Source organism: Panicum hallii, chromosome 5 (assembly GCF_002211085.1).
Source record: "Panicum hallii strain FIL2 chromosome 5, PHallii_v3.1, whole genome shotgun sequence".
Lineage (NCBI taxonomy): Eukaryota > Viridiplantae > Streptophyta > Magnoliopsida > Poales > Poaceae > Panicum > Panicum hallii.
Window position 1 is genome coordinate 56,260,112 of NC_038046.1, and position 23,610 is coordinate 56,283,721.

The 23,610-nt window shown below is 52.8% G+C and overlaps 5 protein-coding genes and 1 long non-coding RNA gene across 8 annotated transcripts; 2 read left to right on the forward strand and 4 right to left on the reverse strand.

Moving 5' to 3' along the window:
* Positions 1 to 3,521: 3,521 nt before the first annotated feature.
* LOC112894536 (UDP-glycosyltransferase 73C5-like) lies at positions 3,522 to 5,441 on the reverse strand. The gene has a single exon (XM_025962284.1). It carries the CDS (start codon positions 5,225 to 5,227, stop codon positions 3,662 to 3,664), a length of 1,566 nt encoding a protein of 521 aa, XP_025818069.1. The 5' UTR covers positions 5,228 to 5,441; the 3' UTR covers positions 3,522 to 3,661.
* Positions 5,442 to 6,873: 1,432 nt separating this feature from the next.
* Positions 6,874 to 8,095, reverse strand: LOC112893621. Of its 2 annotated transcripts, none has more exons than XR_003228849.1 (3): positions 7,821 to 8,095; positions 6,988 to 7,749; positions 6,874 to 6,924 (listed from the first exon to the last, which is right to left on the reverse strand). It is a non-coding gene; the product is annotated as an uncharacterized LOC112893621 (long non-coding RNA). The 2 variants fall into 2 exon arrangements; XR_003228850.1 differs by having other exon boundaries at positions 6,893 to 7,267; positions 7,635 to 7,749.
* LOC112893619 (UDP-glycosyltransferase 73C6-like) lies at positions 8,056 to 10,031 on the forward strand. Its single transcript, XM_025961044.1, has 2 exons — positions 8,056 to 8,552; positions 8,807 to 10,031. The coding sequence occupies exons 1-2, from the start codon at positions 8,056 to 8,058 to the stop codon at positions 9,801 to 9,803; spliced, it is 1,494 nt and encodes a 497-aa protein (XP_025816829.1). The 3' UTR covers positions 9,804 to 10,031.
* LOC112893618 (pentatricopeptide repeat-containing protein At2g29760, chloroplastic-like) lies at positions 8,323 to 13,687 on the reverse strand. 2 transcript variants are annotated; one of them, XM_025961042.1, is made up of 3 exons: positions 10,884 to 13,687; positions 10,358 to 10,658; positions 8,323 to 8,595 (listed from the first exon to the last, which is right to left on the reverse strand). In XM_025961042.1, the coding sequence occupies exon 1, from the start codon at positions 13,137 to 13,139 to the stop codon at positions 11,145 to 11,147; it is 1,995 nt and encodes a 664-aa protein (XP_025816827.1). In that variant the 5' UTR covers positions 13,140 to 13,687; the 3' UTR covers positions 8,323 to 8,595; positions 10,358 to 10,658; positions 10,884 to 11,144. The 2 variants fall into 2 exon arrangements, with proteins under 2 accessions (XP_025816827.1, XP_025816828.1); XM_025961043.1 differs by lacking the exon at positions 10,358 to 10,658 and having other exon boundaries at positions 8,486 to 8,595.
* Positions 13,688 to 15,224: 1,537 nt separating this feature from the next.
* Positions 15,225 to 19,093, forward strand: LOC112894660 (coleoptile phototropism protein 1-like). Its single transcript, XM_025962434.1, has 3 exons — positions 15,225 to 16,390; positions 18,319 to 18,624; positions 18,729 to 19,093. The coding sequence occupies exons 1-3, from the start codon at positions 15,239 to 15,241 to the stop codon at positions 18,963 to 18,965; spliced, it is 1,695 nt and encodes a 564-aa protein (XP_025818219.1). The 5' UTR covers positions 15,225 to 15,238; the 3' UTR covers positions 18,966 to 19,093.
* A 122-nt stretch (positions 19,094 to 19,215) lies between these two features.
* Positions 19,216 to 22,209, reverse strand: LOC112894240. Its single transcript, XM_025961881.1, has 6 exons — positions 22,112 to 22,209; positions 21,888 to 22,006; positions 21,624 to 21,786; positions 21,327 to 21,544; positions 20,868 to 21,243; positions 19,216 to 20,775 (listed from the first exon to the last, which is right to left on the reverse strand). Exons 1-6 carry the CDS (start codon positions 22,198 to 22,200, stop codon positions 19,458 to 19,460), a joined length of 2,283 nt encoding a protein of 760 aa, XP_025817666.1. The 5' UTR covers positions 22,201 to 22,209; the 3' UTR covers positions 19,216 to 19,457.
* Between the last annotated feature and the right edge of the window lie 1,401 nt (positions 22,210 to 23,610).

The window sequence follows — 23,610 nt, forward strand, 5'->3', positions numbered from 1 at the left end:
GGCTTTTTTTTCCTAACCAAAAAAGGGCAAGGCAATGGTCTTGTGTCTCGTGTGATTTGTGAGCACCGAGCATGCATGCGATCGCCGTGTCACCTCGAACGAACCCAAAGCGTGTTTTGCATGGTGTTGGAGGGGACAACGTGCACGACCAAGAATCCAAGCCAAGAACCACGAGATGTTTCGAACAGGCGCCGGCCGAGATGGCTTCTTCCCCCGTTTCTTCTCGTGCAGAGACCACCCGCAACCTTAACTGCAACTGCCGCCGCCTTCCTAACTAGCACCACGCGCATCCTGCCGGTGCCGGAGCGCGCCGTGGACGGCGACGTCGGGCTGGCTGCCGCAGCAAAAACCACCTCGGCCGGCGAGGCGATAACGTGGGAGAGGTCGAGAGGAGATGCCGTAACTCACCACCGCCACACACACATGTTCGTAAATTTTTGCGGCCCAGCAGTCTGTTGAGTACTACTTGGAAGGCGTCTCGCATGGCCCCTCTGTTGTGATCCAAGGTTGGGGTTGGACCGTTGGAGCAGCAATGGATGCGAAGAATTTTTGTAGATGCAGGTACGTCTGCGACTCTGCCCTGGGAAAAATAAACAAACGGCGCGTGATCTAAGTGATGACGACATTTAAGATTCGGTCGGCGAGGCAAGCTATAGCTACATGTGCATTTGAATTTTCTTTTCTGACGATAAGTGGCAGAACGGAGCACCTTGTGCTGCTGTCATGTTGATCTTGTGACCATCAGCTCATAGCCTCGACCGATCATTGGTGCTGCTGCTGTAAAAACAAACGTGCATGCGATCAGGGGCGAAGCTAGATCCAGTTGAAGGGTGCATATACGGTGAAAAAATAGACTTAATCACTAGTTTTGTTTATTTTTGTGGGTGCATAGGCACCCTCTAATTATAATATAGCTTCGCCCTGCATGCGATGGATATGTGCTGAGATTATTGCAAACTAATCACAGTGTAAAACGTCGTCGCCTTATTACCAATTGCATTGGCACAGTCAGCCTATGTGACCAATCAAGGCAAGTTGAGTGCATGGCACCAGTGACAGAAAACAGCAGCGACCCAGGCGAGGCGTTTTCCATGACATAATACATGACATGAATCATGAAAAAGGACACATGTTGTAGTTGCAGACAATGTTCTAACGGATTGATGGATCGGAGTATTCACCTGGATCACAAACGTTTGTCAGTTTACTATTCGCACACCGTACGTGTGTCCAAAACAAAAGGCAAGCGGATTAGTTGGAGCAACGGGCTAGTAGCTACAATAATTTCGTGGCTCAAACTCCAGCTGTTGCTTCTCCTGTCTATAGCTAGCCAGCCACATCTCTGAATATTGTAAGCACCCTGGCCAATGCAAATGGACAGATGATTTGGTGCAGCAGAGTCGTCAGGTGACTATCTAGCAGAAGCAACGGAGGGTCAGGACAGCAGATGAAACACCGGATGGATAGACTACGAATCATGGCTCTTGTTGAGCCACCAGAACGTTCTTAGCATTAACAAATGGGGCAGGGGATGGAGAGTCAACTGGCACGGAGTGCACGGATCCCCGGTCTGGCCCCGGTGACGCGAGCGTATCCTCCCGCTTGATTATTTGTGTGACTATCTGGCCAATGGCCGCCGCCTGACTAATCTGCAGCTGCTATTGTTGTTTGTAATAAGTAGGACTTGCCATTCCATTAGCGTTTACAAAAACAGACCAGTTGTTTGCAGTCGATCGACTGCTGACAAGCAGGCTGATTTTTTTTCTAACGAAAAAAAAAACAGACTGATCTGATCACTCCGAACAACCGAGCGAATTTGCATCAGGTGACCGGCAGTTTTTCAGACGTCGTTTTAGATCAATGATGATGCATGCTAGGGCAACTCATTGAGCAGTGCACTGCTGTTCGGCATGTTTTTCAGATGAAGGAATTGCTCTGTCCTCTGCACTGCTCGACGTGGTATGCTCTCAAGCATTTCTGAATCCCTATCACCACACCTAATAGTTGCATAACGAATTCTGCAGACTACACATAGACAGCATGGATGCATGAAAGAAATGGTAGCGTGCATACTGACAGTATCCTTCAGAGGGTAGCCGCCGTGTATCAGCGCCTAGCCGAACACCATGTGTCCATGTATAGTGCAGTAGTATAGCTGATATTTTAGTTGGCAGCTGCTAGATGGGTACATTGGCTAGTAATAACTCCTCGACTACTTTCCAACGCTGTCAGCTTTCTCCTTCCTCGTTTGGGTTTCTTGTGTTGGAAAAGTAGGCAGCAACCTTTGAGGTCCCCAGCAGGACGGAGAACGACCTGGCGTTCTCCGAGGAAAAGGAATGGAGGACGACTCGAGTCGGGGGATTATAGGTGGAAGGCAAAGGCAAGCCTGATTCGGTCGTCCCGTAGGCGGAGACACGGGTTGGGGACGCACGGCGGCCGGCGACGTGTCCCCCGGATTGGCGGCTCGGGAGTCGGGACCAAGCGTTCGTCATCGCCGGCGTCACGTCGCGAGACCGCGGCCGCGGGCCAAGCGACGGCCGGAAGCGAGCCGGTCTCGTCCTGTATGCGTCGCCATTATGCATTTATGCCCGTGCGATTCTCGTAAGACAGCTTTCTCCATCGGATCGCCGGCGAAAACCACAGCACCTGCCGATCTTTTCTTCCTCTTCTTCTACGTACATGGACGTTTCAGAAGTGGCGGTTAGTTACGTGACGGTGGCAGCCACTGCGACGACGGCTCTCGTCGTCTCGCGACGGCTTTCTTCCTCGGGGTGAAAACTACAGCCGCCCACTTTTTAGCTTTTTCTACGTTGGATATTTCGGAAGACGCGCGAGGCGAATGCTGCGGGCCGGCTCGGACGGGCTCGTACCAGGCCGGCCGGCCGGCCGGCCGCTAGCGTTCGAGAGATCCTTTTCGGCAGGCCGTATCGCTGTAGCACGGAGCACCAGAGGTTAGCCATGGCCGCGCAGCCAATCGGAGGGGATGGGCGGGTAGCCGTAAAAAGTGAAGGTAAATATCTAGTTTTCCCGAGCGACGACCGACCGTCCTCTTTCTGAGAGGTCAGGTCAGGGAGATATTTTTGTCGAGCGACTGCTCTTCGTGGCGGCGAGCCCGACAGAGGCTGGTACGCCGCACAGTACAATGCACTCGTCGCGTAACGACTGACGAGCCATCATCGTCTCGGCGACCCAAGCCGTGGAACGTAGCAGTCTAGCAGAGATACACTAGGTGAGACTCGAGGATGGAGAACGACGCGTAGCTTTCCGCACCGAACCAGCAGCTACGGCTGCCCAAGAACGCAGGCATGGATCCTTTCCGAGAATGGGGCCTGCCTTCTTCTTCCGGCATGCCGGTCCATTTACCCGTACCGTTTGTTGGGCCGTTTGGGCTTATCATATCGTAAATGAGCTAGGCCCATTTAGTTCCGTTTTGCTGCTCAGTCTTGTCCTCCCTCTTTTCCGCTTTTCTCATTCGAGGAATTCTCTTTGAATTACCATCCTCATTCCTTAAACTATTGGAGTTGTAGTTCAGCTGTTAATAGTCTGTGGAACAACCACCTGAGCGACCTATCGATTGAAGAGGCAGAGGTGCGAAGTGAGTAAATGGTTGCATCTGCTGCAAATAATTCATCACCCTACATGCTATCATGCGCCCGACAACCTAGGACCGCACTGACAGGGCAGCGCCGGCTTCTACCTTGTCGCTGCTCTTGCTCCCAACAAGCTCCGGCGCAGCGGGCAGGGCCCTCGCGCTCGCGTCCCTCTCGTGGTCGTGGCTCCTCTTCCCACTGAGCTCCGCGACGTGGCGGATCATGTCGGTCAGGTCGGCGTACGACGACCCGCCTTCCTCCACGGCTGCCTTCGCCTTCGCCGCCATCTCCTTGGCCCGCGCCCGCCTCGCGGCCCCCTCGGGGCCCTCGTCCATCAGCTCGGCCACCGCCTTCTCCACGCCGGCGCTCGGCACCTGCACCCCGTCGGCCTCCGGGGGCAGGTTCATGGCGGGCACCGTGACGCCGGACCTGACGCCGACGTCGAGGACGTCCACGAGCAGCCGCTCGCTGGAGAACTGGTCGGCGAAGTTGGGCCACGTCAGCACCGGCACGCCGTGGGCGATGGCCTCCAGCGCCGCGTTCCACCCGCAGTGCGTCAGGAAGCCGCCCACCGCGGGGTGCGAGAGGATGGTCACCTGCGGCGCCCAGCCCCGGACGAGGAGGCCCCTGTCCCTGACGCGCTCCTCGAGCCCCTCGGCGAGCCACGCCCGCACGTCGGCGTTGCACTTGGCCTCCTTGACGGCCCAGACGAACGGCCGCCCCGACGCCTCGAGGCCGCGGCCGAGCTCGATGAGCTGCTTCGCCGGCAGGTGCGCGATGCTGCCGAAGCTGATGTACAGCACGGACGACGGCGGCCGGGCGTCGAGCCACGACACGATGTGGCCGGCGTCGACGTCCGCGTGGTTGCCCCGGCCGGCCATCGCGTCCGCGTCCAAGCCGGAGGCGCAAGTCGGCCCGATGGCCCACGTCTTCCGGCCGAGCGCCGCCGCGTAGCAGTCGACGAAGACGCCCTCGATGTCTCGGAACGTGTTGATGAGCAGGCCATCGGCGGTGGCCTCAGCCTCGAACACATCACGCTGGAAATTCTCCAGTTGCGGCCACTGGAAGAAACCCCGGAACGTGGCCTTGCTACCGACGGCGCGCACCGGGAAGTCCGGCACCTCGAACGTCTCCAGATCGTCGGCGACGCGGTCGTACACGCCGTGCTTGGACAGGTTGCGCATGGCGAGGAGGTAGTAGGCCGACGGGCAGTGCAGCACCAGGCGCGGTATGCCGTGGCGGGCGCACACCCCCGCCGCCCACGGGTTGCACGAGTCGGCGACGAGGCAGTCCGGGAGCCGGGGCAGCGACCGCACGTACTCCTCCAGCGGCGCGTCCATCTTCCAGACGGACTCGAAGAAGGGCATGAAGTGCTCCCTCTCCACCACCATGTCGATGTTCTCCATCCCCTCCGGCAGCCCGAGCCTCGGGCCCGGGAACGCGATCTCGGCGAGCTCGACGTCGAGCCCCGCGCGCCTGGCGCTCTCGACGACGGCCCGATTGCGAGCGGCGTTGACGGGCGTGGTGACCACCGTGGCGCGCGCGCCGCGGCCGGCGAGGAGGCACGCCAGGTCCACCATCGGGATGATGTGGCCCTGCGCCACCAGCGGCACGAGAAGGAAGTGCAGCCCCGCCATTGATGCTCTCGCCCTAGCTGCAATGGCGGGCGCGCGCGCACTTTATAAACAGAACTGCTACAACTCGTCGACGCGGCACGACCGATGCCGAGGCTGCAAGCTCGGCGAGCTCGAGGTTGACGGCGTGACGCGTACAACCACGCCTGACGTGCACGAGGTGGAGGGTCCAAGGAACCCGTCCACTGGCCGAGAAGGGCCGACGCGACACGGAGCGTGAGGCCGAGCCCCCGGGAGACGGCCCGGCCGCACGGTACGTCAGAGAACCGGACATGACAGGTCACTGTAGACTGCGTGCCTGTGTGGTGTAGCGTTGTGTTTGGAGTTTGGAGTGGCATGGTTGGTCTAAGGCGACACGGGACGTTGCGGCGGTGGCCAAACTCCGGGACGCAGATGGCAACTTGGCAACCACGGCGGGCGGCGCCTGGGGTGGGCGAAGCTGTTCTAGAAGAAGGGGAAAGCTTCGGTGGTCAAGGAGGGGTTGAAGCGCTGACGTCGGCGCCGAGCGAAGCTCCGTTGTCGCCGTCTCCGGAGTCCTAGTGACTCTTGGCCTCTCGTGGCTGTCCCCGCAAGCAACTCCGCGGAACCACGTAGTATGGTCGCAGTGCAGCGGCAGTGACCGCTGGACGGCAATCTTGAGTAGCAGCACCAGGATATGGATCACCAATCCAGACGAGATGCAGACGTTGCCGTGCAAAGTGCAGTGTGTGCGAGGGCGAGAGCATTCCACGGCTTCTACCAGCAGTGCCATATGGACAGCTTGGCCTGCGTGTGCAATCTCAACGACCGTGACATGATACGTGGCACATATACCTGAGTAGGCAAAAAAAAGACACTTGCCAAAAACATCCAAATATTTATTGGGCTCCGTTTATTTCAGCTTCTTGCCGATCGATCTTTGAAGACTCGATTTTATGAAATTCAAAAGTGAGATGACTCTCGTATTCGAGAATCGAGAATCCAGCTGGTTATGCATTCTTGATTCTAAATTTTGAAAGTCATCTGAAACTTTTCCATTTGTCAAAATCGAGCCTTCAAAATTGGCCATAAGAGCCTTGGTTTACTCATTTTCTACTGCTAGCATTTTCTAGCCAGATTGGTCAACAAAAGGAAAAAATCCAGTTTATACCCTCAAACTATCACAAAAGTCTAATTTTCAACCTTCAACTACAAAACTGGATAAAAAAAGCGATCCAACTGTCGAAACTGAGCAAATAAAGGCCCTTTAGGTGGTTCGAATGTGGTTTTCCTTTTTTCTGAAAACTAAAAATATTTAAATTTTAGCTAAAAAATTCATAAGTAATGGGTATCAAAAGTTTTCTAAAAATGTAACCTATTCATTGGCACTATACTTATTAGTTATTCGGATTTATTTTTCTTAAGTTCATATTATTTGGTTGTTTGCAGTTATATCTATTATTTTTAAATAAATAAGTTCAAATAGAGCAATAATATACAGGTTATATTTTTAGAAAAACTTTAAGACTAGTTTCATATTTTTTATTTAAAATGAATTAGTTTTGATTTTTAATCTAATTGGAATTTTTTATTTTTAAAAAAAATACAAAACCAAACCACCCTAAGGCCCAAATTTGCCCGGTTTCGGCAGTCGGATATCTCTTTAAATTAAAAATCAAACTTTTAATTAAGATAGTTCAAGGGTGTAAACTGAACTTTCCCCCAACAAAATTACCTTTCACCTATCTGAACAGGGAATTCAAATTCGATACAGCTTTTTCTAGAAGAAAAACACAATAGGCCACCTATATGAACAGGGAATTCAAATTCGATACAGCTTTTTCTAGAAGAAAAACACAATAGGCTACAGGAGTACCTTGTTTGCTAGTGCTCCGACTGTCTTCTAAAGCCTCTACTTCTTGGCTGCTTCCAAAGATCTCTGGGTTCGGGGCAGTCATGATACAAATCGTGCATCTTAGCTCGGATAAGCCGTTCAAAGATAGAACAGACCAAACGCCAAAGAGGAGAAACTTCCAACCAGCATGCGCCACCGCATCAACACCAAACAAGAGACTATGTTTTTTCCTGGCAGTAGAGAAGCAACTGAGGAATATCCTAGAAATTTATATAATACCTGCCAGTGATGTGACCGGTTCCTAGAAATTTATATAAAATATCGTGCAAAATTGCAAGTGCATCTTCCCAAAATGATGGGACCCAATGACCCAGTTTGGCACATGACCTTTGTCCCGACAATAATGCAGGCAAGGCAAGCCGAGTATCATCAGCAAGATCAAATGTTGCTGCCTTTTTAGGCTGAACCATGGCTAACATGAAACATGCAAAAATCATTTGGGCAACCAAAACCGGATACCATAGGACAGCACCACCACGTAACGATTTGAATGTGACATATCAGAACCAATGGCGGGTGGATTAAGTATTTGCTTACCCGTTTTAGCCACAGGAGTATTTCAGAAGTGTGCTGATACACATTACGGGTCACGTGACGTATTAGGCAGTAACGCTGCTAATCTGCGCCACCTGTTGTTGTCCGCCCGGACAGCCTGAAAATCATTATCATGACTAAAAAAGCTTTATCCATATAGTTTAAAGTAACCACAGTTCTATGACTGACGTGTGAACATGCGTCACCCAAAGCTGTGGGCAAGTTGATCTGCTGCCGGCCTGCCACCACAACAATTGCGTCCCGGCACTCAACACCTGGGCATGTCGCTTTCATAACATGAGGCACAGGCTCAGTTGCCATCTCCTTCAGCTCAAACAGCATACGACCTCTCCAGAACAATTTGCGCATGCTTTCTGCACATCCGTTAGTCCTAGGCTCCTAGCTTCATTTCCATCTTACAACCATGGCCTCTGCCGGCCAAGCACTCAACGATAGCCAGAAAGCCTCAGAAAGGACGCACTTCGTGCTGATTCCGCTGATGGCACAGGGCCACACCATCCCCATGATCGACATGGCACACCTGCTAGCCGAGCATGGTGCGCAGGTTAGCTTCATCACCACACCGGTGAACGCCACCAGGATGGCAGGGTTCATCAACCATGCGCTGGCAACAGGCCTCACAATCCAGTTCGTCAAGCTCAACTTCCCCGCTGTTGAGTTTGGCCTGCCTAACGGATGCGAGAATGCCGACATGATCCAGTCCAGAGATCTGTTCAAGAATTTCATGGAGGCCTGCGCAGCACTTCGGGAGCCACTTACAGCATACCTCCGTCAGCAACACCCATCTCCAAGCTGCATCATATCTGACATGTCACACTGGTGGACTGCTGACATCGCAAGGGAGTTTGGTATCCCAAGGCTCACGTTTAATGGCTTCTGCACCTTCGCGTCCCTTGTCAGGTATTCTATGTTGATATAAGGCATATGTTATCATTAAAAATACCTGCCACCCAAAAATAGGAGTGAGAAGGCATAGATTCCTTTAAAAAAGAAACACATTAGCATACAGTTAGGAACAGCGTTTTATGACGGTAAAACAAATTAAAAATAATAATCTGAATACTACTACTTAGCAACAGTATTTTAGTTTACACTCGAACTCGTGTTGCATAAAAACTGCCAGTGAATAGCTATAGTATAACTATATCTTGCAGGTACATCATTGTCCACGACAACTTATTGGAACACGTTGAAGATGAGAACGAGCTCATTAACTTCCCAGGATTCCCTACGCCGCTTCAGTTGACAAAGGAAAAATGCCCTGGAAGCCTATCTGTTTATGGTCTTGAGCAAATCCGTAAAAACATCTATGAGGAGGAGATAAGATCCAGTGGAGTTGTCATGAACAGCTTCCAAGAGCTGGAGGCTTTGTACATCGAGTCCTTTGAACAGATTACAGGAAAGAAGGTCTGGACTTTGGGGCCAATGTGTCTGTGCAACCAGGACATAAATGCAATGGCTGCAAGGGGAAACAAGGCCTCAATGGATGAGGCACAGTGCTTGCGATGGCTTGATTTGATGAAGCCAGGTTCAGTGACCTTTGTCAGCTTCGGCAGCCTTGCCTGTACTGCACCTCGACAGCTTGTTGAGCTGGGACTAGGACTGGAAGCTTCCAAGAAGCCATTTGTCTGGGTGATTAAAGCAGGAGATAAGTTTCCACAAGTTGAGGAATGGCTCGCAGAGGGTTTCGAAGAACGAGTGAAGGACAGAGGCTTGATCATAAGGGGCTGGGCGCCACAGGTATTGATCCTGTGGCACAAGGCCATCGGAGGTTTCATGACACACTGTGGGTGGAACTCAACAATAGAGGGCATCTGCGCAGGCATACCCATGATCACATGGCCACACTTTGCAGAGCAGTTTGTGAATGAGAGGTTGGTGGTGGATGTGCTGAAAACTGGGGTGGAGGTTGGAGTGAAAGCAGTGACACAATGGGGGCAAGAACAAACGGAGGTTACAGTGACAAGGGATGCTGTGGAGAAAGCAGTTTCCAAGTTGATGGATGACGGGGAGGCTGCAGAGGAGATGAGGATGAAAGCGAAAGAATTTGGTGTTAAAGCAAGGAAGGCTTTGGAAGAGGGTGGATCCTCATATAACAATATAAATCTATTGATTCAAGAAATGGGAAACCAGGCAAATGCATCTGGCTGATATAGAAAGGATGAAGTTTTTTTCCCTCCTGGATGCAAACATAAAGCGTAAGACAATACAAAAGTTCAATCATTATAAATGGTTTTTCAGATTAACCAATATTCTGAATCAGGCAGACTATCTAGTGATAAGATCAAACTCTTAAGTTACTGCACAATTTGTTATGCACATAGTTGCTTAGTTTCATAGCAATCAGCATATTATGATGATTCGTTATCCTTTAAAATATGCTAAGTTGCTAACCTCTCATCTTATATGCTTTTAAACCATGCTACAAGAGTAACCTGAATAACTCCATTGCTCGAACCTGTTGTTTGTTCTCTTTGAAAGACCACACCATGCTAAGAATCAAGGTTACTCCTCTAAAATAAATCTTATCAAGTAAAGATATTTATCAACCAACTGTGGTTGTCAAGATTTACAAAGCAAGTGTGAACCCGGACTTAAATATACTTTTGCGGCTCAATATTTCAAATTCGTTGAGTTTCAAACAGAAACCAATCCAACAGGATCAAACCTATTAAAGCCACAGATATAAGAAACGATGAGCATACCTTGTTTAATGAAGGCCCAAACTGTAAGAATCCACAAGACAAACAATCAACCAAAGGTTTGATACAGGGGCGAAGCCAGCCGACCAAGTCACCGGGGTCGGCTCTATTAGCACAACGGGGTCAAATACAGTAGTGAACAGTGTTTTACGCTGAGTTTTGCAAAATTCATCGGGGGTCCGGCGACCCCGATGGCACAAGGCAGCTCCGTCCCTGGTTTGATATCATGCAGCTTTGCCAAAATAAACTGTTTCACACCATAGACAAGCCAATGCTACAGCAAGTATTTCTTCAATGGAAAACTCTACAAAGTTAAATCCAAGAGTTACATAATGATGACATTTAAAATACCTAATAAATTATGTACCATTATTTGAATTTTCAACATGCACGAATCTGAATCGGAAATATTCTGAATAAGAAAACAACGAAATATTCAGATGAAAAAAGAAAGATAAACCCCTTCAATTCCTAATAGACAAAGATAGAACACATTTCTTATGACATGTAGTAGAACATGTAATAGTACCTTTTTTCGAACAAATGATGTGCCAGCAGAACCATCAGCTATGCCAAGGTTTACATCAAGGTGCAACGTGCAACAAGAGGAGCTCAAACAGAATATAACATGAAGGCTCTACTAGATTAATAATACTATCACTCCTCATTTCACTTCCTGAACTGCAGTGAATACTGCATTTCAAGTGAAAACTTGTGCTTGCCATCAAGTAATCACTCAAAGCTGAGGCCACATATGTTCAGTCCTCTTATCTGACTGATGCATAAGGAGCTACCAATAGTCTTTACAAGAACAGAGTCCATCTCGAAAATGATGGAAGCGTGTCCTGTCCCTCGCAACTACCTCCCTTCCATACAACCTTGATATCAACTTAATTGCATTATGGCAATCCAAACACATCCTCAAGTTTTTCACAATCCTTATCACAGTATTAGGTTCTGAACTGAGTAATGCAAAAGCAATTGCTAGCTTCTCGCTGTGCCAATAAATAACCTTCTGCTTTTCCTCTTCTGCAACTTCAACAAAGACCTCAGTTACATCAGGAAAATACCCAACATTCTTTAAATCGGCGATTATATTCTCCAACTTAGAGTAGATTTCATTGCTCATAGGATGAGACCGATCACCAGCTACAAATTCATGAATCATGCTGTTCATTTCAATCAGACTGCAACCAGGTTCTTTCTTTATTCCTTTCTCCATTATTGCCTGCCTAAGCTGTCGGACATCTTCCCATCTGTTAGCCTTTGCATATATGCTGGACAAAAGAATGTAAGCCGTGCTGTTCTCTGGATCCAGCGCAAGGATGCGCTCTGCTACCAATTCACCTATCTCTGAATTGCCATGAACCCTACAAGCTGCCAGCAGGGTCCCAAAAATAGTGGAATTGGGTGTCACTGGCATTTGATCTATTGTCTCCAAAGCTTCTGTAATTTTCCCAGCTCGGCCAAGAAGATCTACTATGCATCCATAATGCACCACATTTGGGGCAATTTTATAGGTCTCAGTCATGCTGTGGAAGAACTCTTGTCCTTTGTCAACTAAGCCAGCGTGGGTGCAGGCTGTGAGAACACCAATGAACGTCACCTCATCCGGAGCTTCTGAAACTCTGATCATTCTGTGGAACATGTCAATTGCCTCTTCCCCATAACCATTCACCGCAAGACCAAGTATGATAGCTGTCCAAGTAAACTTATCTCTGCTGTGCATTCCGTTAAATACATCCAATGCTCGCTCAACACTTCCACACTTGGAGTACATGTCTATAAGTGCATTGCCAACAAAAACATCCATCCTAATCCCTTGCCTGCTCATGTAAACCCTCGCCCATTCTCCGATCTCCAGGGCACCTAGCTGCGCGCAAGCTGTGATCACGCTCACCATGGTGAACTCATCTGCCCTCACATTGCTGTACTGCATCTCACGGAACATCCCCAATGCCTCCCTGAACCGGGCAGCCTGTACATAACCATCAATCATCGCAGTCCACGAGACAGCGTCCCTCTCAGGCATACCATCAAACAGTTCTCTGGCTCGATCAACCAGGCCTAATCTCGCGAGCCCAGAAACCAAAGACGTCCAGGACACCACATTCTTCACTTCCATGTCCTCAAACAACCTCCAAGCCGAGTCCATGTCAGCACACTCGGCATACATACCAACCAGCGCGCTCTCCACCTTCAGATCCGGCAACACCCCGCTCTCCACAACGCGCTTGTGCACCTGCACTCCAAGCAGCAAGTCCCTGCCCTTCCCACAAGCCGACAGCACCGAGACGTACGTGACCGGCGTGGGCGCGGCGCCGGCCCGCACCATGTCCACAAACGCGCGGCGCGAATCCCCGAACCGCTTGCCCCTGCAATGGCCAGAGATCAGCGCGTTCCACGCGGCGGGCGTGCCGCGCCCGTCCAGCAGCGCCGCGCGAGCCGCGGCGCCGTCGCCCCCGGCCGCGTAGGCCGCGACCAGCGCGCTCGCGGCGTGGGCGCCGCGTCCCAGCCCGAACTTGACCACGTGCGCGTGGACGGCGGCGGGCGCGGACGAGGACGCCGCGGCGGGGCCGCCCCGCCGCGCCACCGCCTTGAGCAGGGGAGGGAACGTGTAGGCGTCGGGCCGGACCCCGCACGCCAGCATGCCCGCGTAAGCCGCGAGCGCGTCCCCATCCGCGGGGGCGCGATCGCACGCCGCGGGAAGGCCCGGAACGGCGGCGGGGCCCCGGCGCGGGATTCCGTCGAGCAGGCCGCGGGCACGTCGCGGCCTCAGCAGCATGCGCTAAGTAACCGCGGGTAACTCGCCGCCGGTTACCGCGCGGCGGGGGACCTCGGAGGGAATGGGTGGGGTGGGGGGAGGCGCCGCGGTGGCGCGGTCCTGCGGGAACAGTGGGTAACTGCGGAGAGGGCGCGCAACGGCAACAGGAGGACTGGAGGAGACTGGCGTAGTACGGGGCAAGGAGAAGAGGGGCAGAGGGCGAGCGGGTAGGTGGATGTGGGCCTGTGGGTGTTGGAGAGGGAGGGTGACAAGGCCCGCCAGGACCACGACGACGACGAAGAAGGTGTGTGGGTACGGACGCGGCCCGCGAGCAGGTATAGATCGCGGGCCGCGGGTTGGTCACGGCCTCCTCTGCTTTCTCTGCTTTCAGGTGCTTCTTGCTCTGCTCGGCCTCCGGCAGAGCTTCAGAGTGACAGCGGGAGGAAAGCAAGAGGTCTATGGCAGGAGGCCGCTCGGCCGTCCGATGACACAATCACTGATCCAGCGGTCAGGCCAGCCGTCAAGATCAACGGTGCAAAGGCACGCTCAGCCTTGGATCTAGGTCGAGTGCACGAAGCGAAGATCCCGCGCTCGCACACAGACGAGACGGGAAGGTGCAGCAACGACCTTTTGGTCTCGTGCATGATTGCGTCGCGCCATCACGGAGGTCCGCACGAAAAGGACCCCGGTGGCGCGGCGCGGCATGCGCCATACGCCCGGCAGGGGCCACGCGCCGCTGTACGTACGCCGCGCGTACCGACGCCGGCGATCATACCGTACGGACACGGCCATAGCATACCATCCGGCTGTACAGGAGATGCCATCGCGAAAGGCAGCCACGCCTTGTCTCGCCCTCGTCGCCGTCGTCGCGTGCATGGCGCATGGCCGCCTGCCTGAACAGTCGCGGCTCTGCATCTGGTTTGTCCCCTCGGTTAGCCGGGGTGCCATGCGAGCGAGAACAAAACCATGCAAGCCCATGGATCCAACTGCCAAGACGCAAAAATTGAGCATGCATGGTTGAACGGACAAGAGTGTGTGTGCGAGTAGAAAAGCTGGTTGGTAAGCTGGAGCACGGGGACAAAGTGGCGCCTTTGGCTGCGTTGGGGACATGAGGTGATAGCCGTTTTTGTAACCCCTTCACGTGAGTCAGCACTCGCATCCATCAGTGTACATGTTGCATGTGGACAATTACCTAGCTAGATAGATACTAAATGTACGTACTCCTCCATTTCCTTAAGCAGGTGATGTTTTACATGAGTAAACTACTTTTGGTCATTAATAAACAGACTGAGTAAACAATTTTGCACGCTAAATCCTTTTTCAGGGATATTGCGCGTTGAATCTATAGGCTGTAGGTTTTTTTTACATACTATATCTACATGTAGTTTTTTTGAAATCTGGCATGGTAAATATATGTTGTTTTACAACATACCCTCTGAAGTCTGTAATTTTTCCATAAATTTGGCAAACAATTGATCTCTATTTGTAAATTTCATACATCTATGGTCGTTAAAAATAACTGAGGTATAGAACACCCTGCTGCTCGAGAAGGCCAGGGTGTACAATATGGGCTGCAGCCCCTGGAACTATTTAATTTGGCCTGTAGTGAGTTTAAACCAACTAACCACGTACCGTTATTCTTGGTACAGATGTGCAAGCAGTCCATGATGAACATGTACATGTGGACGACTACGTGGTCCATTGGGGCTCTGGCCGAAGCCTGGTGTGCCGATGAAACAGTAACTTGAGCTGGCATTGTGCGCACAGTAGATTCGCTTGCATGGCTCTGGATGTACTCCTCCTCCTTGTACAAGGTCCACACACAGCTACTCTACACTCATGCACTGGTGCACATGCAGCTGCTCTTCTTTCTTCAAATCCACTCCATCTCTTATCCGACCCTGTTAAACTGTGCAAGCTTGGCCCCCGGAGAACAGGAAGCATCTGTGCACAGCACACTACATCTACAGGCATGCTTGTGAATGGTTTTCAGATTTCACCCCCCGGCTAACACTTGGATTAGGCCCATCAGCATACGCCAATGCCAATAATGATACACAGAAACACAGGCAATTTGTCAATTTATACCAACGTTTTTTGGCCGTGTTAGGAGGCTAGTGATGGCGGCGTCCGCGGCCATGTACCGGCGCGCCCACTCCGATCCAACCACGTCGGCGTCTCCCCCCCTGCAGCACAGCTTGTTCTTTGGTCCATCTGCACAGGGAGTCAGGGACACTCAAGTGAGTGAGCCTGCAGCTGCTGGCACGTCTCCCTCTTGCTCACCAACTACTATTACCACACGCTCGCGCGAGGAGAGGCATACGCGATACACCAGCCGAGGGAGCTCTCCGAGCTTGCGCGCGCGCGCCCTGCCAGCAGCCATGAAGTCGGCGTCTCAGAGCCAGAGCCCGAAGACCCCGTCGCCCCGCGGCGGCGGCGGCACGGCCGGGGCCGGGGCCGAGCACGCGCGCTCGGCCTCGGAGCCGTGGCTGGCGGCCGCGGCGGCGGCGAGCGCCAGCGACGACTCGTGCGTCAACGACGTGGACACATTCGCGCGCACCGTGGCGGCCGTCAAGTCCAAGTCGGCGTCCTGCGCGCGCCCGGACATGCTGGCCTCCGTGCTGTCGCACTACGCCGCCAAGTGGCTCCCGGACGTGGCGCCCTCGGCGTCGTCCCCGGCGTCGTCGGCGTCCGGGCGGTTCCTGCCTCCGGAGAGCCCCACGGCGACGTGGCTCAAGAAGCGGCTCCTGCTGGAGTCCCTCGTCGCGGCGCTCCCGCCCGACCCGCCGGCGCCGGGTTGTAGCGGGGCCGCCGCGGGCGACGACGGCATCACGTGCGACTTCCTGCTCAAGCTGCTCCGCGCGGGGAGCATGGTGGGCGCGGACGCGGCGCTGCTGCGGGACCTGGAGGCCCGCGCGGCGCGGCGGCTGGACCAGGCCACGCTGGGCGCCGTCATGATCCCGGCGTTCGGGCACGCCGGCGGGCACGCGGCGCTGCTGCTGGACGTGCCCATGGTGCTCCGGCTCGTGCGCGGGTTCCTCAAGGAGGGCGCCGCGGCCTCCTCCTCCGCCGCCAGCAAGGCCAGCTCCGCCGTCGGCGGCGGCGGCGCGGCGGCCGCCAGGGTGGCCAGGCTGGTGGACGCGTACCTGGCCGAGGCCGCGCTCGAGGCCGGCCTGCGCCCCGCCGAGTTCGAGGAGCTCGCCCGCGCCGTCCCCGCCCACGCCCGCCCCGCGGACGACGCGCTCTACCGCGCCGTCGACACCTACCTCAAGGTGCGCGTGCGCTCGCTCGCATCCCCCCCACTCCTTTCCGTTCCTGCTTCCTCCTTGATTGCACTCCATGACCATGACTCGGCGCCACAACACGCGCGCGTGCCGCCTAGTGCCCATCCCTGCTCGCCGGAAAGGGCAAAAGGCCTAGGCGACACTGTGTCAGTGATAGCTTTTCAGACAACGGAAAATCGTTTTCAGGTGCACATTGCCAACGTGTCAGTGTTAGTGCACCGTAACTTTGCAGAGTTGCATACTTGCATTGCAATTTACAACCGCCACATCCTGCAGTGAGATGGCTGGTCAACAGAGGAGATCTTAGCTGCAGAGACCGTTGATTCCCCTTGGCAACGCCTTTTTGCGCACGGCGAAAGGCCGAAAAGGCGCGGGTGGTGGTGAAATCCGTGTGTCCTGAGCTGACGGGCAGTGGCGAGTGCCTTGACCTCGCCTTGGGTTGCACATGGAAACATCCCATCCTTCCTAGGCACTGCAAGTCTGCAACGTGTTCGAATCCGTGCTGGAGACAGTAAACTAGAGTAGTTCAGTGCTGGAAAAGAGAGAGGAATCAGGCGTGCATATTCTGGACGGCGACCTGGTCCTTGGCCGCATGAAAACTTGCGAGGCATGTTCATGTGGTTCTGTGTTTGACTGTACTGTGATTTGCATTAGACCATGTAGTGCATATGTATTAGAAAAAAAGTAGAGCATAGTACCATCCATGTCCATTTTTATTGCATAGGGCATCTCCTGGCCGTAGATCCAATTATTCTGCAATCATATGTTTAAGCTCCTGTGTGTACCATCAGAGCAAGATCATTGCGAGCCTCCAGCACACAACTCTGCATATTCTATGATTCCATATCGGGAAGGGAGCAGCTACACGCTTGCTATTTTATTTATCCACGGGTTTGTCTGAGCCTGGCCTGTGAACTGAATGATGGATGAGTTGCTTCCATGGCTTTGCTAATGCAAATTTAAAACCCATCCTCTTTGTCGTTAAGACCCTTCCCTGCATCTACCTGTTGCATATAAGGAGAGGGTGTCAAAAGGCTGAAATTTCTCATCTCCTGGAGTCACTGTAGCGTCCAAAGTTGCCATTTGAAGGTTCGGGAACTTGACGCCTGATGCTGTTAGCATCTGTCTCGCGAAGAACAGACCTTGGGAGAGAGAGATCACGTGAGCTCCACCCGCTACCGAACAGAGAGAGTTTGTACCTGCTATTGCACACATGGGAATAGGTGCTTCTTGGTATCAAAATCCCAATTGCCCCTTGGTGCTTGGTGCCCTGTGCACTCAACTATTCAGCCATTTTTTTAACAAAAATTTCAGCCATATTTCTCCTTGTCCTGCTATAGTGCTATGACCAACCACCAGCAGTGTTACTGTGCACCGGCGTCTGTCGCAGGGAACTAGATGCGCTTGATGCTAATATTCCATTCAGGTTAATCCAAAGTTGTGTGGATGGAATTCCCGAGCAAGCAGTGCCTGCAAGGCTGCAGCCTGCTGGGGGATCTTGCAGGCGTGAACAGAAAATCTAGAGTCCAGGCTAGATTAGAACAGTGGCAGGATCGATCCCTTGATCTCATGGACCTGGCTATCAGAAACATCAACAGTTTCAGATCGAAATGCAGCTAAGGAAACCTTGGGGCTTCCCAAGCCTGTTCGGTTGCCCTGTGCATATTTTGGAGCTGAAACACTGTCATCAGAAATGGCGACAGGGCAGTCCGAGAGGACATATTCTCATGACGAATCGATGGTGCACTAGCTATGAAAAGTTTGTCAGATTCAGAATGCTAGTTTGTGCGATGCCAAAACTGATGATGCGCTAGAATGAATTTGCATTAGGATAATCCAGTTTGCTGCGATAATCATGAAAAAAAATGGTTACTGACCCTTGGTGTGGTTCCATTTCCTTTCCTGATTTCCGTCAGGCGCATCCAAACACGTCCAAGGAGGAGCGGAAGTCGCTGTGCCGGCTGATCGACGCGCGCAAGCTCACGGCGGAGGCCGCGGCGCACGCCGTCCAGAACGAGCGCATGCCGGTGCGCTCCGTGATGCAGGTGCTCTTCTCCGAGCACGGCAAGCTCAACCGCCTCGCCGAGCTGAGCGCCTCCTTCAGCGGCCCACGGAGCCCCAACCCGGCGCTGGAGCTCCCCGGCCGCTGCCCATCCAAGCGCGAGGTCCTCGCGCAGCACCAGGAGGTGCGCCGCCTCCGCGAGGACGTCGCCAGGCTCCAGGTCCTTCGTCATCTTGACTCTTGAGAGCATTCCAGTCTTCACCCAGTTCGATGCTCCGGGCCAGTACACTGACAGTCTGACACTGAAACGTATCTCCATTGCAGGTGCAGTGCAACGCGCTGCAGGCCCAGGTGGACAGGCTGACCTCGGACAGGAGGCGGCGCGGCGGCGGCGGCTTCTTCAAGTGGAGCGCGTTCTGGTTCGGCGGAGGCATGGGCGCGGACGTCGCGAGGGTCGACGACTCGGAGAGCGGCATGGAACGCCGGACGCCGGCCAAGGGGAAGAAGGACAGCGCCGCCTCGGGGACGCCGAACGCCAAGTGGCGCAAGTCCACTTCATGACATGGAGTTGGAAGTTTGGAACCGGGCTGATGAAGGGATGGGTTGTTAATTTTTGTTTTTTGTTTTTGTTTTTGCTTTTGGTTTGGTTACAGTAATTTCTGAGTTTGAAAGCTCTGTTGTGATCTTGAGTTTCTGTTCATGATGAAATTATCTCACTGAAAAAAGCATCGACTGCTGACAGTCTGAAACCACAAAAAGACAAACACTGACAATGGAAAATTGATGTCCTGAAAATGCAGAGTCTCACATCTCAGGAACAAGAATAATTCATTTCTTTCACAAATCAACTAATAGTTGTACACACACAAATCTGATCATATTAGGGTGACCATAAACAATACAGTATCTCACAAGTAACAGGCAGAGCCTCAGACAGAAGTCTGCAAGCAATGCTAAACTCACTTATTAAGCTACAGAAAGAAACAACAAATGGAGTTAACTTTTAACACACCGAAAGAAGCATAAATAGGTTCAGACGTATGGTGCATTGACTTATTTGTTTACTGCTTTCTTGATTGCCTGCTTGCATCTGCTGAGGAACTTGCTGCTGCTTGTGGACACTGAATCGTCATAGCCATATCTGCAGTCAGCCTCTCCAGCAACCTTAGGCTTCCTGCCAATGCACTCCACACCTCTTCTCATTCCAAGTATCTTGGAAGGCGATGAGGGCAGTGACCGGAAACCCCTATTGCTGTCGGACCTCGGGAACCAAATCTTCTTTTCCTCCCTCTCCTTAATGCCAAAGCTGTTCCTGCATCTTGCTGTTCCCTGATCAGAAGCAATATCGCCCTCAACCTCAATAATCTCATCGGAGCATTCAGTAATTTCATTCCTGCAGCTCTCTTCGTTAATTCTGATTTGGATCTGCTGCTCTTCTGAAGCATTCTCCTCGTCTTTGTCGTGCTGTTCATCTGAAGAATGGTATACAGCATGACAGTCTTGCTGGTTATCCATGAGCATATGAAGCCACTTATCCACATTTCCTTTGCCAACATGGTTCATGTTTTCGTCATCTTCAGACCTGGGAACACGTCGGTGATGAAGCACCTCACTCTTTTGCAGCAGAATTGACTGATCTGTGGGATATCTAGGAGTTCCATACATGCCAACTGCTCTATAGGGTGGACTTGGGGGAAGTGATGAGGTCCTCGGTACTGAAACTGTCTCACTGGCATGATATTTTTCAGTCTCAGACTCGTAGCACTGCTGCATGGTCGCTTTACCCCTGTCATCTCTTGACCTCATAGGTGTACCAGTTCCCCTTGATGCCATAGTCTCCTTTATTTCTCCTCTCCTGCTACGACGCCGTCCTTTGATCGCCAACTCTTCTAGCTTCTCCCGAACCAATGTTCTGCCCCTTTCAGAATCAACAGTATTCTGTTCAATGGAGAGAGACCTCCTTGGGAAGTTAATCACCTTCAATGGTTCATTTCTGTCATTGCCGAATGCTGAAGCACGATTTGAAGTACCTTCTCCGATTTCTTCTTCACCTAAGGAAATGTATGCATCTGAATTCCTCTGATCCTCCTCCAGGAAAACCCTCAGCTCCTGCTTGAGAGGGCTACTTCTCAATCTTCTTGCTGAAAGATACTTTACACTCTCATTGTGCCTTTCCTCAAGCAATCCATCATCAACACGATACCTCTTCCTTTCTGGCTTTATCTGCCTCTCCAAATCATCTCTCTGCTGGTACTTCTTACGGAGCTCGGTTTCAGATGAGTCACACATAGCTCTCTGGGCCTCCAATCTGGCCATGAGAGTGCTGGTTGCAGCTTGGTTCAGCCTAAGTTGTTCTTTGTACACAACGGACCTGCATTTAATATAATAACAGATAATAATTAGCATTGCTAAGCTTCTCATGGAGACATGTTAATGTTCTTTTATTAAGGCGATCATGCTTACTGGTGCATGGCATCTCTGATCATCTTCTCCAGCACTGCCTTGTAGTTAGACTGAGCCTCTGCCAAGCGACGGCATTTCTCAACTCGCCGCTTCCTCTTTATCAGGAGCGCCTCCAAGCCCTGGATGGCCACCCGCTCCTCTTCATTCTTCTGCTTCAGCTCATTAGCCTCGTTCTCCAATTCAGTGAGCTCAGCCTGCTTCTTCTTGGCCTCTTCTCTCTGCCTCAACGAGTCCCTAGCCATAGCTATGGACAAGTAAGGATTGCTAATGTAGCCATCAGCATCCGGGTTATTGTTCTCCTTTGTTGAATTAGTCCCGTGGCCTGAGATTGCCAGGTTGACATTCTCATCCTTTTCGCCTGTGAATTTCTTAGAAGCTACACAAAGAATGATCAATTAGCACTCCACAGTTCATATAAGAACAGGCATACTGACTAGAAAGAAATGGGAAATCAATTACCGATCAAAGGGTAATTAGGCCTGAGCGGTCGGTTTGCATCAAGAGATTTGAGCACCGAGTTGTCAGAACCCCTCGTGGAAACAATTGCAGCAGGCGCAAGCCCCACTTTCCTTGTCATCTCAGAGAAGTGCTGCGGGAACGCGTGAGCCTCCACCACCTGAAGCGAGCTCAGTTCCTCGCTGGAGCCATCGGCGAACAAGAACGCGAATGCTCTATTTCTACACATCCAAGAAGACCCTTAAGTACATAGAGTAAGTAGACAGGTCCGTAACTTGTCCGCTGCGGAGGCCAGCGTACCTGAAGTCGGAGTTCTTGGAGGCGAAAATGGAGAGGAACTGGTTGACGGAGATGCCGAGCTGCAGATCCCACCACGGCATGAGGAACTCCAGCTTGTTCTGCTTCTTCCTGCACACCTGCCACTGCACGATCCGCAGGTTGCTGGGCACGGTCTTCCCTCCCCCTGCAAAAACTCACAGTGATCGGTCAATCGGTCAGAACTTGAGGAGCATCAGACTGACCAAAATGGGACAAAAATCTCATCAGATCGCATCGATTTCTTACTTGCGCACGGGAACCAGTGGTCGATGTCCCAGGCGAGAGGCGAGGCGGAGTCCGCATGCAGGTAGAGCACGTTCCCGTACGCGTCCACCCGGAAGAGCGCCGGATCGAACCCCGCGTTCCTGCATCCAAGCGCCGTAGAAACCAATCAGCCGAGCTGGAGGGAGTGAAATCGCGAGTCCGAATCAAATCGCGACACCGGAACCGTTGGAGGATTCGTCACGCACCCGAGGTGGTCGAGCTGCTTCCAGAGGAGGTTGGCGAACCCGCGGGGGTTGGCGGTGGGCGGCGCCTCCGCGTCGGTCACCGGGAACATGTCGTTCAGGTCCTTGGCCCGCAGCGCCTGCGCCCACCGGAACCACTCGGTCAGCTCAGACGCACTCGGATCGCACTGGCGGCGGTGAGGGGTCAGTCAGGCCAGGCGACCATCGGCATGTACACGTACCTCGTTTGGCTGCAGGACGTAGGGGAGGAAGGCGTGCGGCGGGCCGTGGCCGTAGGGCAGGCCGACCGCCAGCCCTCCGCCGCCGCCGCGGCAGAGCCTGGCGTAGGCCTTGGGGTACCCCAGCGCGTCGTCCACCGCCTTCTCCTCCTCCGTGAACGCCGCCGCCATCGTCACCGCCACTGCCGGTGCGGGATGCGCGAGCGTACAGCTGCGTATCGGGATCGGGAGCGAGAGTCGGGGGGCGTGGGAGTGCGGAGCAATTTAGCAGGGCTGGATTCGCAGGCGCGGACGAGGGAGAGGAGCGTTCGGGGTCCCAGGGATAGCCGGATAGGGACGGGAAGAGAGCCGTTGGGGTTCAAATTGGGCAGGTGAGGGGCACGTGGGAGAGAGTAGGACGGCGTGGCCTTGGGGGCGCTTGGGAGGCTGGCCTGTGGGCCCATCTGTTGGTCGAGGAACGATTTGGAAGACCGTTGGAGCAATTAATGCAGGTGCATAGTGAGCTGCCGTGGTACCGGAAAGGAGTAGTTGGAGCCGGACAGGCTGGGCGCAGATTGTTTGCGCCAGCTGGATTGTGTCGGGTTAATGATATTTTTTATGCACAACCATGCGTTGGTTTGAGATAACAGATGCGTAATTATTTGCCATCCTTACTAATAATATTCCTTCAAAAATTATCTTTAAAATATATTTGCCACGGGAGAAAGAATTAGCCCAAGGTAGATGTTGCGTTGCCGTCCAATTTTGTCTGAGAGAGGGCACGCAACGTTTGATCCGTTTGGGTTCATAATTTCTCTATGCAACCAGAAACGCATAACACTAGCATCACCGGGAAGAATCCAGGTTTGCAAGGATCTGGAGGGGAACAAGAAAAGGTCTCCGGAATGGAGGGTTGTTTGTGTTGTTACAGCTGAACTGGCCCTGTTGCTCCCCAAACAAACCTGGATGAAGCCAAGCATAGAGCTTGTTAATGTTGGGCCGTAAGACGTCCTTGACGGACCAGCCTCGAAATGTTGTAGCAAGGCAGCAATCCGTAGAATGCGGCAGTAGAAGGAAAGTGTCGAGCCAAGAAATAACTCAGCCCGATAATAGCAGGCCCAGCGCGTGTCGTACCACCAGCTGGTGCATGGCGCGACTTGAGAGAAAGAGCGACAGAGAAGTGATTTCCAGTCCGACGTCCATCGCTTCATCACCTCCGGTGGCTGCTTAGGCGCCGGAGGTGACGGGGGGATACCGGATCGACAGTCGGTATACATACCCTCTTCTACTAGTTTAGATGTGTAT

Bases quoted from the DNA above. Each gene is read 5' to 3' on its own strand.
- LOC112894536 (XM_025962284.1), bottom strand. From the start codon at position 5,227: ATGGCGGGGCTGCACTTCCTTCTCGTGCCGCTGGTGGCGCAGGGCCAC.
- LOC112893619 (XM_025961044.1), top strand. From the start codon at position 8,056: ATGGCCTCTGCCGGCCAAGCACTCAACGATAGCCAGAAAGCCTCAGAA. The intron at 8,553-8,806 runs GTATTCTATGTT...TATATCTTGCAG, and splicing joins ACCTTCGCGTCCCTTGTCAG to GTACATCATTGTCCACGACA.
- LOC112894240 (XM_025961881.1), bottom strand. From the start codon at position 22,200: ATGTTCCCGGTGACCGACGCGGAGGCGCCGCCCACCGCCAACCCCCGC. The intron at 22,007-22,111 runs GTGCGTGACGAA...GCTTGGATGCAG, and splicing joins AAGCAGCTCGACCACCTCGG to GAACGCGGGGTTCGATCCGG. The intron at 21,545-21,623 runs GTACGCTGGCCT...TTGGATGTGTAG, and splicing joins TCCAAGAACTCCGACTTCAG to AAATAGAGCATTCGCGTTCT.
- LOC112894660 (XM_025962434.1), top strand. From the start codon at position 15,239: ATGGCGGCGTCCGCGGCCATGTACCGGCGCGCCCACTCCGATCCAACC. The intron at 16,391-18,318 runs GTGCGCGTGCGC...GATTTCCGTCAG, and splicing joins CCGTCGACACCTACCTCAAG to GCGCATCCAAACACGTCCAA. The intron at 18,625-18,728 runs GTCCTTCGTCAT...TCTCCATTGCAG, and splicing joins AGGACGTCGCCAGGCTCCAG to GTGCAGTGCAACGCGCTGCA.
- LOC112893618 (XM_025961042.1), bottom strand. From the start codon at position 13,139: ATGCTGCTGAGGCCGCGACGTGCCCGCGGCCTGCTCGACGGAATCCCG.